The sequence below is a fragment of the Trachurus japonicus genome, chromosome 3, assembly GCF_045865225.1.
Source record: "Trachurus japonicus isolate A0001 chromosome 3, Traja_1.0".
In the NCBI taxonomy this organism is placed as follows: domain Eukaryota; kingdom Metazoa; phylum Chordata; class Actinopteri; order Carangiformes; family Carangidae; genus Trachurus; species Trachurus japonicus.
Window position 1 is genome coordinate 30,622,682 of NC_140909.1, and position 13,728 is coordinate 30,636,409.

At 37.5% G+C, this 13,728-nt stretch overlaps 1 protein-coding gene across 4 annotated transcripts in view; it reads left to right on the top strand.

Moving 5' to 3' along the window:
* LOC146990149 (tetraspanin-18B-like) overlaps positions 1–13,728 on the top strand; it is a 36,529-nt gene that overhangs the window by 6,399 nt on the left and 16,402 nt on the right. For 2 of the 4 annotated variants that reach the window (XM_085769680.1, XM_085769671.1), the window contains one exon: positions 9,410–9,490. Coding sequence is in view for 2 of the 4 variants with exons in the window: in XM_085769689.1 (XP_085625815.1) it covers positions 9,497–9,499 (3 nt within the window). In the remaining 2 variants the exon portion in view is untranslated. Of the gene's footprint in view, positions 1–9,409; positions 9,500–13,728 lie in introns of all 4 variants that reach the window. The other 2 variants (XM_085769689.1, XM_085769661.1) reach the window with 1 other exon arrangement.

The window sequence follows — 13,728 nt, forward strand, 5'->3', positions numbered from 1 at the left end:
TAAACCTCTGAAAAACCTGCTAAGTTTTCTTTTTCTTTTTTTTAATGGGAACAGGCAATGTATAAACCGACAATACACTGACCAATAAACAAACAGACAGAAGACAAAAGACGCAGCAGACTCAACAACACAACAAAGACATGACCAAAACAGGACAGAACAATAAAAAAAATAAAAAATAAATACACGCACAAGAAAATAAAACTAAACTAAACTAAAAAACAAAAATACAACAAAAAAAAGGATGTGAAACTACTAAAATTAAATTAACAGTAACTACTTAGTATACCTTCACTCAAAAGTAAGTTTTTCCCATTTTTTATTATGCATTTCTATCTTGTCTTGATTGAATGCGATAATTTTTTCCAAAAGAAATTGGCGTTGCACTTTATTTCTAAAAAAAAAAACAAATTCAAAAGTGTTTTGGTTTGGGTCTTGAAAATAAATATTTTCCCCAAAAGGATGATCGTGTTCACAATCTGTGGGCAGTTTATCTCCAGTACTCCCAACAAAATATTTAATGGTGTAAATTCGAAGTGAATATTTTTGGGTCTTAGCCACTTTTGAATGTCTAGCCAAAATCTGACTACATGTGTACAATAAAAGAATAAATGTAACTGATCCTCCACTTCTTCATTGCAAAATTTACATAATGGAGAGTGGTTAATGTTAAAAATATTTAATTGTTTATTTGTGGCGGTAATTCTATAGAAAATCTTAATTTGAAAAATTCTAGAATATGAATCAATTGTTCTTGTATAAATGGACCTAAAATAATCTTTCCAGGGAATCAAAGTGTTAAACTCATCTTCCCAAAAGGAGCAGGCTGCGTGTGGTAAAAAAGACAGACATCTGCTAAATAAGAAAAAATTATACATCATTTTATTTATCTTAATTTTTGTTAACCATTTAAGAGTTTTTTGAACTGGGGCACTAACCTGCTGATTGTTAGCTACTAGAGTTTTTTAATTTCCTCCTCCAATTTGATGGCACTGTAGAAAGCAGTTGATTAAAATTATAACTGTCACATAATTGTCCATATTTTTTTATTAAACTGTTCATATGAAAGAAAATTACCTGCATTGTCAAGAAGATCATTTATATAGATAATTCCTTTACTCTGGAAATGCTTCCATAAGAATGGTTTTCCATTAATTAACAGTGAAGAATTCATCCATATTATTTGATACTGGATCTCGTTTAATGAATTTGGAGGATAGTACTGGAAACTTAACCAAGCTTTGACTGCATCTTTAAAAAATGGCGAAAGGTTACCCAGTGGTTCTTTTAGTAGCCAGTCCGCATGTTGCGGCATCAACTGAAAGAAAGGAAACAATTTACACTCAAAAAACGTGTACACTGTAGCTTGTGTTCGGCTTGTTCTCCAATGAGTATTGTGGTAGATTTTGTTAACCCAAGATGCTTTCAAGGCTAAATTCATGGCTACAATGTTCTTCAAATTTAATCCACCATTTTCATAGGAGTTATATACTGTCTTTTAATCTTGTCAGGTTTATTGTTCCAAAGGAATTTAAACATTTTTTGTTCAATAAATTTAAACAAGGATGCTTCCGGAGAGGGAAGTGTCATGATCAAATAAATAAACTGGGGAATTACCAACGTATTAATTAATATTACTCTTCCTTGTAAGGTCAAAATATTTCCTCTCCACGGTTGCAATACTTTTTCTATTTTCTCTATTTTTCGTTCATAATTTATCTTGACTAGATCTTTCGGATTTTCAGGAATATGAATGCCAAGTACATCAATGACGCCGTTACTCCATGTAACTGGAGCAGGGCATTGTAAACTGAAATCTGTACCTCTTAATCTGCCTATCCTCATAATAGTACATTTCTCAAAATTAGGCTCTAATCCGGATAATCTGGCAAAAAGTTCCTCAATCAAAGCGTGTAAGGAGCTTTTTTCTGGATGCAGAAAAAAGATGGCATCATCTGCATATAAAGTTATTTTTGCTTTGAGATCATATGGTTTTAAACCTACAATACAATGATTATTTCGAATTCGATTGGCTAAGATTTCAATGCTAAATAAAAATAAATATGGAGACAGTGGACACCCCTGACAAACTCCTCTAGCAAGGGTAAAGGGATTAGATAGATGTCCATTATTAATTATTCGACTAGTTGGTGAATTATATAACACCTTCACCCATTTTACAAGACTTACCCCGTAATTAAAAAAGCAAAGTGTTTTCTGGATAAAGTCCCATCTTACTTTATCGAAGGCTTTTTCAAAATCAGCAATAAATAAAAGTCCAGGTTTTTTCTCTTGATCGTAATATTCTATAGTGTCAAGGAGATGCCGTATATTATCACCAATGAAACGCCCTTTAATAAAACCTGTTTGGTCACATTTAATTATTTGATCAATTATTCTTTTTATTCTTAATGCGATACATTTTGATAATATTCGGGTATCAACACAGAGAAGTGTCAAAGGTCTCCAATTTTTTAAATATCCCGGATCTTTATAATTTCCTTGTGAATCCTGCTTTAATAATAATGTAATGATGCCCTCTTTTTGTGTCTCAGACAGAAATCCTAGATTATAGGAAAAATTGAAAGATTCTAACAGAGATTTTTTAATTTCTTCAAAAAATACTTTATAAAACTCAATAGGAATTCCATCAATCCCTGGTTATTTACCAGAGGAAAAGGAATTAATAGCATCTAACAGTTCTTCTTCTGAAATTGCACCTTCACAACTTTGTTGTTGATGTGCCGAAAGTGCATAATCACAATCATGTGGAAAAAATATATTAACATTCTGGCCACTGAGTGGCTCTGGCTCCTTTTCCAAAGAAAATATTGTTCTGAAGTAATCTACCTCCTCACGCAATATGTCCTGTGGCGCCATAAGCGGAACCCCTTCCGTCGTATATAACTTCATTATATTTTTCTTAACTGCATTGCTTCGATTTAACCTCAGAAAATGGGCAGTACATTTCTCACCTTTTTCCATCCTGCTAAATTTTCTTAGTCCTTTTCTCCCCAAATGACGGAGGTTGACCGGCCCGTGAGCTGCTGCAGACTGTGGGAAGCCCCGCTCCTCCTGCTCGCTGCTACCACATTAGCTCCAAAAACGTCGGAGGAAATCTCCCAACAGGCGATATTTGGATAAACTGACCACAGACTGGGGATCTAAACTGTGACTTTCTAGCATGAAAAAATATTAAAACTTGAAAAAGTGATGTGTTAACAGCGCTGCAGCGAGAATTACAGTAAAATAGCTTTTAGCTGCTTAGCTTTACAGCTAGCGCTGCCCAGAGCGATACGCTCTTGCGCTGCCGGTTGCTGCCAAATGTATTCTGGGAAACAAAGATCCTGGATGACTGAAAAGAGGGTTCACTCCGTTCATTCTGCTATCAAACGGCCCAGGTGCTGAGACCGATGCACAGAGTGAAGCCTCTTCTCATCCAGCCTGGTTGGAGGCCAGAAACCAGGAAAACAAATACGTGCGCATGCACATGGCGATATATCGAGGTCGGAAAAATGATCGAGTTCATTTTCATTTATCGTGCGATTAATTGATTTATTGATTATCGTCCCAGGCCTATGGCTGCTCCATAGACTGAAAGACTCAGTAACCATAAACTTATACAAGGTACAGCTGACAGACCTGATGGGCTCAGTGATGATCCGCTAAACGATGGTTCATCTGGGTCTTTAGTCTCATAAAGTAGTGCAAAGAACTTTGATTTAAATGGTATAGTTTCTAATCTTTCTAATCTAATCTAAAATATCCCGCCCACATTCCCAGAGACCCACGCGTCAGATGTGTAAGAGATTTATTAGCAACGTCAACACCGCCCGCTAAAGAAGCTAAAGTTAGGACATTTCAGCCCTCAAGGACACAATGATTTGCTTTTGTGTTTTTGAAGGGCCATGCTGTGTGCACTTTATGTTTTGAGAATGTTGTGTGCCGAACGTCAAGTGTGGAGCCACATTTTGAAGCGAAGCACGAGAAGACATTCAAAGACCAAGCAGATAAAGCCGAATCAGTTAAGCGTGATGTGTCCTGCCTGACATAACAAAAGGTGAAGACATAACCAAGGCATTAACTGAACATTTTGAGGAACGAGGGATTAACATCAGGAAAGTGTTTTCAGTGACAAAAGACGGCGCACCCGCCATGGTTGGGAGACAAAAGGGAGCTGTCAAACTGACTGAAGAAAAAGTCGGCCACCCAATCATGAAGTTCCACTGCATAATACAGCAAGACAATCTGTGTGCAAAAGTGTCAAATTCAGATCTTAATGAAGTTATATGGCTACGGTGGCAAAGGTTATTAACTTCATAGTTAAACGATCTGCGCTGACACACTGACAGTTTCAATACCTGGTTGAGGAGATGGACACTGCATACACGGATCTCCTCTTTACTCAGCAGTGAGATGGCTGACTTGGAGCGATTTGTCAGCTGCTTTGATGCTATCAAGGCCTTTCTGGCTGAGAAGGGCCAACATTATCCACAACTGGAAGATGAGAAGTGGACTCTGAAACGTATGTTTCTTGCGGACATTACGGGACACCTCAATGAGCTCAATCTCAGACTGCAAGGTGCAGGACAAACTGTTTGAGACATGGACGGCTGGCAATATTCTCAAATGACATTGCTTCCTCCACTTTCCGCTTCTTCCGACACTTGAGTGCGCTGACATAACTGCCTGTAGCACCACACCTTCAACACGGCAAAGAGCGTGACAAGCTTTCATTTTGAAATGAAAGCTCTGAAATCACAGCAGCCTGACTTCACATGGCTTTTTATTTATTTCAGTTCAGACTTAATGGCTGTTGATGGTTTGACTTGTGGGTTGCGGTGTGATCCAGTCAGACACGTCAATGTGGAGGGTTCGTTAGGAATCATGCAGCTGAATTTATGATGAAGAAAAGTTGAACATATTTTGAAACATTTCGTGATGGGGATTGGATAACAGACAAGACCTTTACCAGGGTTCAGCAGGGAGTCAGAAGTCAGAAGTTTTCATTTTAAGCCTAATAATCTAACAGTCAGTCAGACTTTGCTTACAGCGGGTAGCTTTTACTGCACTCTGCCACGACTGAATGCTTTGGTAATTCAGTCATTGTGGTTTATTGGGTACAAAAGAAGTGGAGCAGCTGTAACACAGCGGCTAAATCATGAGAGCGTTTGGAGCCGAGCCATTCGTATGCACTTGGCACGTGGGAGCCAGTAATTCAGAGCAGAGTCTGAATATGGCCGCTGAGAGAAACCAGCAGATTGTAGTTTTTTTTCTCCACGCGCACCAGTTTATTCACCCAAACCTGAACCAGATGGCCCCAGCTGTAATGATGCTGACGTTTCTTTTACACTGCAAATGCAAAAGGCAATTATTCAGCGAGGGGGAGGAATCTGCTGCCTGTGTGGTCCAGCCTCAGTCTGAGAGCTGGATGGGACTTGGTGGTGTTGACTGTTAACTGTCTGAAAGGTGGCTTTTAGTCCCCCCAGGTGTATTGATTTGACTTCATAAACAGCAGTTCATAGAGGCAACAAGAAGCAGCATAGATCGCCCTGCTGTGCACGGCACTCAACCATCTGAGGGAGGCTGGACTCCTCGCTTTCCACCTCTGCATCCACCTCTTTGGGTTGGAGTGTAATTGGGCCTCTGGAGTATTACGTGTCTACCTCTGAGCTCAACATCGTTACTTTCATCTTATTTAAAGGTTTGGTTTGCTCTCCACTGACAGACAGTCCAATGCTCTGAGACGCTGCTGAGGACTGAAGTGTTGGCAGCTATTGGGAATAATTCTCTTTTCATCACACTTCCATCAGTAATAACGCAGAGCCGCAGCTTTTAGACTGATCAAATAACAACTTTTAGTTTGTGGCTTTTCAGGGTGTGCTAGTGGTGTTGTTTCAGGATCCATTTGTTGCTGCTCTTAGATGCCTTTTGTACAAAATCTCACCTCCCTACTGTTCCTTTTATTCTGACCTTGTTGATGGTCAAAGTTTTCTAAGAGATCAGAAAAATTGTTGAATGGAATTGATGTAGGTTGAGACAAACTTAGAAAACCTACATTTTAAAGCTCCTTGTGCTGTTTATGTTATTTATTTATTTTTTAGAAATTCAGCACTTTCACAGTTACATAATGTAAGATAAGCTTGTGGGAGCAGCAGCAACGTTTTTATTGACCCCTTTCTACACTAAAACTCTGGACATTAGAGACTTAGTGAAAGAAAACCATTCATTGTTTTTTGTTCACAGATCATCAGAAGATTGATTGACAGGAACATTGTGAACATTTTATTTAGTCATGAGAGAGAAAAGCATGATTTGATCTATCAGAGTGATTTGAAGCTGAAGAAAAAAATAAAAATGCAAATGAGGCACAAAGTGACAGGACAAGGGATTAAGAATGCAGCTTTACAGACAGGACGTCTGATATGTCATTTATTCAAGCAAAACATCCAGACATGAAAGAGAATAAGATAAGCAATACAGTCTGGAAAGTTGCAACAACATGAAGTGAAACCAGGGCATCCACATTTGCGCAATAAGACTGAATCATTGCTGTGGTTTCTACTTTAAATGCACAAAAGTGGGAACTACACACAGTCAATCAGAGCCCTGTTAGTTGGGCAGAGAGACTAACACAACTATTTTGTTACTAAAAGGGTGAACATTTAAACATTTAATCTGGGTTTTTCAGGTCACATCTGTTTTTCTTTTTTAACAGTCCCCAACTCCCCCACCACCACCACCACCACCCACCTCAGCAGCACATTTACAATAGGCCTATGTGGTATGTGATACTGTATGGACACTAAGTAGAATAGCAACACGCAACAGTAAATGTAGGCTACAGTAGCATCTGTGGCCTGTGTCTGTGACCATATGACTCTTGACTCATGAGTTTTTGTAGTACAGTAGTTGTGATTTTTATAGTGTTGCATGACGGAATGGCCTGGATTGTTAGTAGTCTGGATGCAATTGTATTTATGATAAAGTCTCTCGTATAGCACATAAAGTTGAAAGTTTTTAAAATTTGGCCTGATCACAAACCCGAACAATCTTTGATAAAAACAGGACATGTACTGTATGTTCATATAACATGTGACTCTGTAAAATGAGAATGAGTAATCCTGAATCTTACATCCAGTTACTGTTGCAGCTCTTTTACATTTTAATGTGATCAGATTTTAAGCCCCAGGTCTGGCTTTGATCTTTTTATTGAATCATTTTTAAGAAGGTATTTAGTATAAAGTTTACTACTGTGTCTCTTCTAAGTTCTCACTAGTGGAAACATGTGATAAATGATATGATGGGACGACAGCTGTGGGGTTGTTTGCTACTTTGGAGCAAATATGACCAAACCATACACGTACAGTCCTGTTGAAGCTGATTAGCCAAGTTTTTAGTTGTTAAACTTTTAGTAAATGATCAACAGGATTTGATTTGGTTTGATGATGATTTCCAGAAGCTTTCAATCTGTTTGGGATAAGTGGTCTAAATCATATTATACATCATAAAAGACGACAATCCGTGCATCCGAAAAGCTTCACGTTTCATTGTTGAGTGATTAAGAACTTGGTTGGTTTTCTCACCCAGAATGTGCTGCAGACAAAGGCCTGGTCATATAAGCGCTCACAGATCGATATGTGGCAGCCCACAGGACAATAGTCACATCGACAGTTCAACAAAAGCTTTGTGAAACACAAAAGAGCTCCAGAGTACTGAGGGATTAGTTGTGTCCACTTTTATTTGATCTCCAGCGTCGTCTATGTGTTGGTCTGTTATACAAAGACATAAAAATGAACCGGAAGAGAACGTTGGTAAATTTCCAAATTTAAAATGGCAGATTTGTGAGAAAAATCTCATACATAGGCCTACAAGAAGAAATTCCCAAATTTGTGAGAGAAAACATTCACAGATTTATGTGAGAAAATGTACAAGATTGTGAGAAGAAGAAAAAAACTTGTATGTATGTATTGGTCTGTTAACTGCTCATTAATAATCCTCTCACTCTGTCACGACTCTCTTCATGTCTGTTTACTGCTCACACGTCCTGAGACAAACACGTCGACAGATTGAATCACGTTTTGAAGAAAAACACATGACACACACATACTGTAAACTCAAACTTTATTTTTTTTAATAAACTGATTATAAACTAAATCATGTTTACAAAAAACACTGAGCATTAGCATAACATCATGATGAATCACCGCCTTTCTTCAACAGCGTTGATCAATTATTCCTAGTGGTTGCTATAGAAACAAGTAGACACTATGTAGACAACTAGGCTTCAGTCACAGTGTTAACTTGTGAGCTTTTTGTCCGTACAGTAGGTGCTGAAAAACTTTAGAGTAACCATCCTGCTTATTGAAGCAGTAATTTACTGTTTTCTATGTACAGAAAAGGTCAATTTCTCTCAAATATTGTTCACAAATCACAGAGCGCTTCTCCTTTGCCAAGATAATCCATCCACCTCACAGGTGTGGCATATCAAGATGCTGATTAGACTGCATGAATATTGCACAGGTGTGCATTAGGCTGGCCACAATAAAAGGTCACTCTAAATGTGCAGTTTTATCACACAGCACAATGCCACAGATGTCGCAAGTTTTGAGGGAGCGTGCAGTGGGCTCTTTGCACAGCTCCACTACTTCCTGAATTTAATGCTGCTCCTTTGTTTCCTGTCTTACATTATTGGACAAATGTATTAATCCAGGTGTAGTCACAATGGTCAGACACACCTGGATTAATCAGTTTGTCCAATAATGTAAAAGCAAAAACAAAAGTGTTTATATTTTTGTTCAGTGTAGGCTATATACAAAATTAGACAAAAGACATGAGGTAAAAAAAAAATGAACCGGAAGAGAATGTGGGTAAGTTTCCAAATTCAAATGGCAGATTTGTGAGAAAAAACTGATATACAGTATATATACAAGAAGAAATTCCCACATTTGTGAGAGAAAACATTCACAAATTGACTGTATGTGAGAAAAATGTACAAGATTTGTGAGAAGAAGAAAAATGGCAAATTTGTGAGACACATAAAATAAAAATAAAAAAGATTTGCACTGCCTCACTATCTAACCTGGTGTACTGTAGGTCTAGATTCTTGGTGCCTTGCCCTGAAAACCTTGTAAGAGTAGAAACATGTCTCTTTTCTTTTCTTGATGTAACAAGTAAATAGATAAATAGTAATAATTCAAAAAGACTAGAGTGATACCATTTAATGCAAGAACTGAGTTTGCCTTAAAGACACCAGTGACCTGTGTTTGATCAGAAACTCGAGTAGCCGGAGAATTCATGAAGATGGTAGTGTGTTTATTCAGGGCTGATTGTGAGTGCTGTCTTTACCTTCATGTAAATGTATTTCACATGCAGTACAACCATCCTGACTTGTATCTCCTCTTCACAGCTGATGTAAAGCAGCAGGAGGCCAAAAGTTAGACGACTGCTTTTCTACGGCCTACATCTGAAGCCAAGAGCCATTAATCAGGTACATATGGTATGATGCTTTCTGTTGCTACTTCGTCATCTCACAGTCTTCAGTTCACCTCAGTTGTCAAATCCACAGATTACAGTTTATCTTAATGTCCATCCCATGTTTCTGTTCTGATTATGTTTTCCAAAGGCTTGGATGTTTACATCCATCCCAATGCATGAAAGTATTTATTCACTCCCTGTTGTATGTCTGCAGTTAGGTGGTATTTTAAATCATACCAGAATATTTGATTGATTGTTTTTATTTCGATTGTTTTTATTTCGTATGAATGACATACATACATATGTACATACGAAATGGATAGGTAAGAAGCCAAAGGCTTATGAGGAACCTACCCCCTTACAACTGTTACATTTACAATCAATCATGGTGTAGAGACCATATCATTAAGGTACTTACATATAATACAGAGACAAGTTTGAAGACATGATTCAAAAAGCAAACATTGTTAAATAAGAAAATAAGACGAGTATGGGTTGCTTTGGCAAAATTCATACATAATTCATACCTCACACTTTATGAGAAATGAGGAGTAGCTTTCTTATAACTTATTAAAGCAATTTCATAAACAAGGAAGAACAATGATTAACTTAATTTCACCAATGTCTATAATAACTGTGGATACAGTAAATTTGCATGAACACATTTGATTCAATCATCATGTACAAAACACACAAAGCCTTAAAGCTATGAGCCAACATCAAAACCTTCATACTCAGAAATACATAAACCTTCAAAGACCCTTTCCCTACCCCTATGCATCCAAGATTTGTCCATATTCTTCAAGTTTAGATTTTATAAACATTTTTTTGAAATGATAAATATTCTTACTTATTTTAATCTCATCTGGTAATCCATTCCATAGTTTTACTCCCTGAACTGAAATACACATACTCTTCAGCGTTGTCCGTACCTTAGGTTGCTGGAAGTTTAGTGCATGTCTATATTCATATCTCCCTTCTCTTTCCTTAAACAATTTCTGTAGATTTCCAGGGAGCAGATTATTTCTTGCTTTGTAAGCTATCTGAGTCGTTTTCAGTTCAACTATGTCCAATAGTTTCAGTGTGTTCGATTTAAAAAACAATTTGTTGGTGTGATGTGTGTATCCCATATTATGTACGATTCTTATAACCTTTTTTTGCATAATGCTGAGGGGATTCAGATTAGTTTTGTACGTGTTTCCCCAGGTTTCAACACAATACGTCAAATAAGGTAATAATAGGGTACAATAAATCAAAAACAGAGATCTCAAATTTAATATGTATCTTGTTTTTCTTAGGATGCCTAAGCTCCTAGCCGTTTTCGATCTGACATGGTTAATGTGGGATTTCCAACTCAGGTTTTGATCGATTATGACTCCCAGAAAAGTATACTGCTGTACTCTTTCAAGTTTTACATTTTCAATACTTAACTCTACTTGAGTGCTTGGATTTACCTTCTTATTACCAAATAGGATGAATTTAGATTTGCTTATGTTTAATGAGAGCTTATTACTATCAAACCACCGTTTTAAGTTCTCTAGTTCAGCTGTAATAACTTGTAACAACTGCTGAATGTCCTTACCTGAGCAAAAAATATTGGTATCGTCCGCAAAGACTACATATTTAAAGCCTTGAACACAGCATTAGCCGAAACGGCCGTGCCGATGATATCTGCTTTAAGTATGTCAGATACCATGATTATATCGTTAATGTATAAAATGAATAATTTCGGACCCAATACAGAGCCTTGTGGTAAGCCTACTCCACAGGAAATGTTTAAACATGATGACCTATAGTCGCCTATTTGGACAAATTGTTTTCTGTTTTGTGTGTAACTCCGTATCCAACTAAGTCCTACTCCTCTGATTCCATATCTCTCTAATTTATGTAATAGTATGTCATGATTTATGATGTCGAAAGCTTTCTTTAGGTCAATAAAGACTCCAATAGCATACTCCTTGTTATCTATTGAATTTGTTAATTCCTCTATTACTTCTGTGAGAGCCATTGAGGTGGATCTGTTGGTTCTGAAGCCATTGGCCTTCAATCAAAATATTGTGCTTTTCAATAAAACTGTCTAGTCTTGCAACAAAGAGTTTCTCAAGGATCTTGGAGAACTGGGGTAATAGTGAGATCGGTCTATAGTTTGTATATAAATGTTTATCTCCTGTTTTATAAATCGGTATTATTTTAGCTGTTTTCATTTCTGTAGGAAAGGTACCTAGTAGAATAAGTAAAAGTATGATGTAACTCACAGTTAAAACCCCCAAATTAGAACAAATAGGTAAAGTACATAATTCTTCAAAACATACTCGAAGTTGAATAAGCTCTGGAACTGTCTCATTAAAAGCTTTGTGATGAGTGCAGGGCTCTTGTAGTGGATTACACAGTGAGGAGTGCAGATGACATTTACACCGACCGGTCTGGCATTTGACCTTTGGGCAGTGTTACAGCAACATGATGAATTTAAATGAACTTCGTTCATGTGTTTGTATTCAATAATGAAACCTCACACAAAGCTTTGAAGGACAAGCCTTGAAGTATTCTGCATTTTATTTCCAACAATGTGTCTCTCATCCACTTACTGTGTCTGTGGCTCACCAAAAAGACCACTGGCTCCTGTAGTGCAAGACATGTTTAAAAACATGTGAAAAATGCTTAATATTTAGTTTCACCCACTGTAGTTTTAGTTAAATCTGCTCAAAAGTGTGGAAATAATGTAGTTTTTTGAGGATGAATCCACATTTGGTGGAGTATTTTGGGCAGCAGGACTGTGTGTGAGATACTGGCTGGGACAGGATAAAGTACAGTGTGTGTGTGTGTGTGTGTGTGTGTGTTCATAGTGAAGGAACATGTCACTCAGAGCGACATTGTGTCTCAATGATGTGTTTGTAATACTGTAGATTTTGACAACAAAGGAGTGCTGTAGCCCAGGGGACTCTGATGTATCAGGCTTTGATCCACACACACTAACTTGTTAGTGGGAGACGTTCACTGTGGGTTGTCTGTAGGTTTTGTTCACAAGAAGAAAAATGCAGGATATAATCGACATATTCTTCAGCGTTCTTGGGCAGGGTTTAGGTTTTCTTCAAAAGCAATGCTGCCATCACGATGATTGTTTGTCACTGTGGTTATTTTCCTTTGATATATTTTTGTCTCCCACCACAGTGCTTCTGTGTTTGTTGTCGCTTGTGGATGGTAAAGTTGCTCTGTTTTAAATAGTTTGACTGATCAAATAGAATTTAAACTGTCTGGAAACAGAGTAATGAGTGTTCATTCTCCATGCAGGTCACACTGCGAGACCTGATGAAATTACATCCAATTAACACTCATTTATTTACGCTGTCAGATGTCTTTGATGTTCAGGAGCTCTATCAGCTTCAGTAGAGACATATTAGTTAATTTATAATCAGGGTTTATTTACTCAGTATGATTGATGATGGAGATAATATGAGTGTGAGTGTCTCTGTGAGAGTGTGTGCATATGTTTGCTTCATAGATTTAAATGTGAAACGTGCGGCACACACACGTGCTCATGCCCACATACTTATGCTCACACACATGAAAGTGTTTCAGTGTGTGACTGTGGCAGATGGTGAGTTTGACCATTCAGTCCTCATCATATTCAAAATATTTTCATTTTCAACATCATTAGAATGAACTTTTTAATGCATCATGTTAGTGCTGCACGATTTGATAAAAATGTGCGATTGCGAGTACGATATTGTACATGTAAATGAATGCTGTAATGAGTCTTTGCTTGATTATCAAGGACAACACAGAAAATAACGATAGATTTTAGGAGTGTATTTCTCAACTAAAACATACACATTTTAAGTAACATAAGAAATACAAAACCTGTGGTTTTTACAGTACTAAATATTTAAAATTGCCTAAATTAGCAAATAAAAGTGCTTTTGGTTGAGTGTGCAGATCATTTTCTGAACCTCCTCCTTCTCACAACTCAGTGTTTCCCTCATAGTATATTTTGGTGTTAAATAGGTAACTTTTTGTGCAATTTCATAGTCAAATGCATTGCCATCATGTCATTACACTTTTACAATGCATTTCCCCCCCTCGTCCTCTCTCACAGCGCACACAGGTGCTTCACTCACACCGGTAGCACAGATCCACCCACACTCAGACAACAGAGGAGAAAAGAGGGTATGACAGATGAGTGTAGCCATTACTGTAAAAAAAACGAAAGAAAGAAAAGAAAACCAAACACCAGAGCTTTCTGGTTCGCCCCAA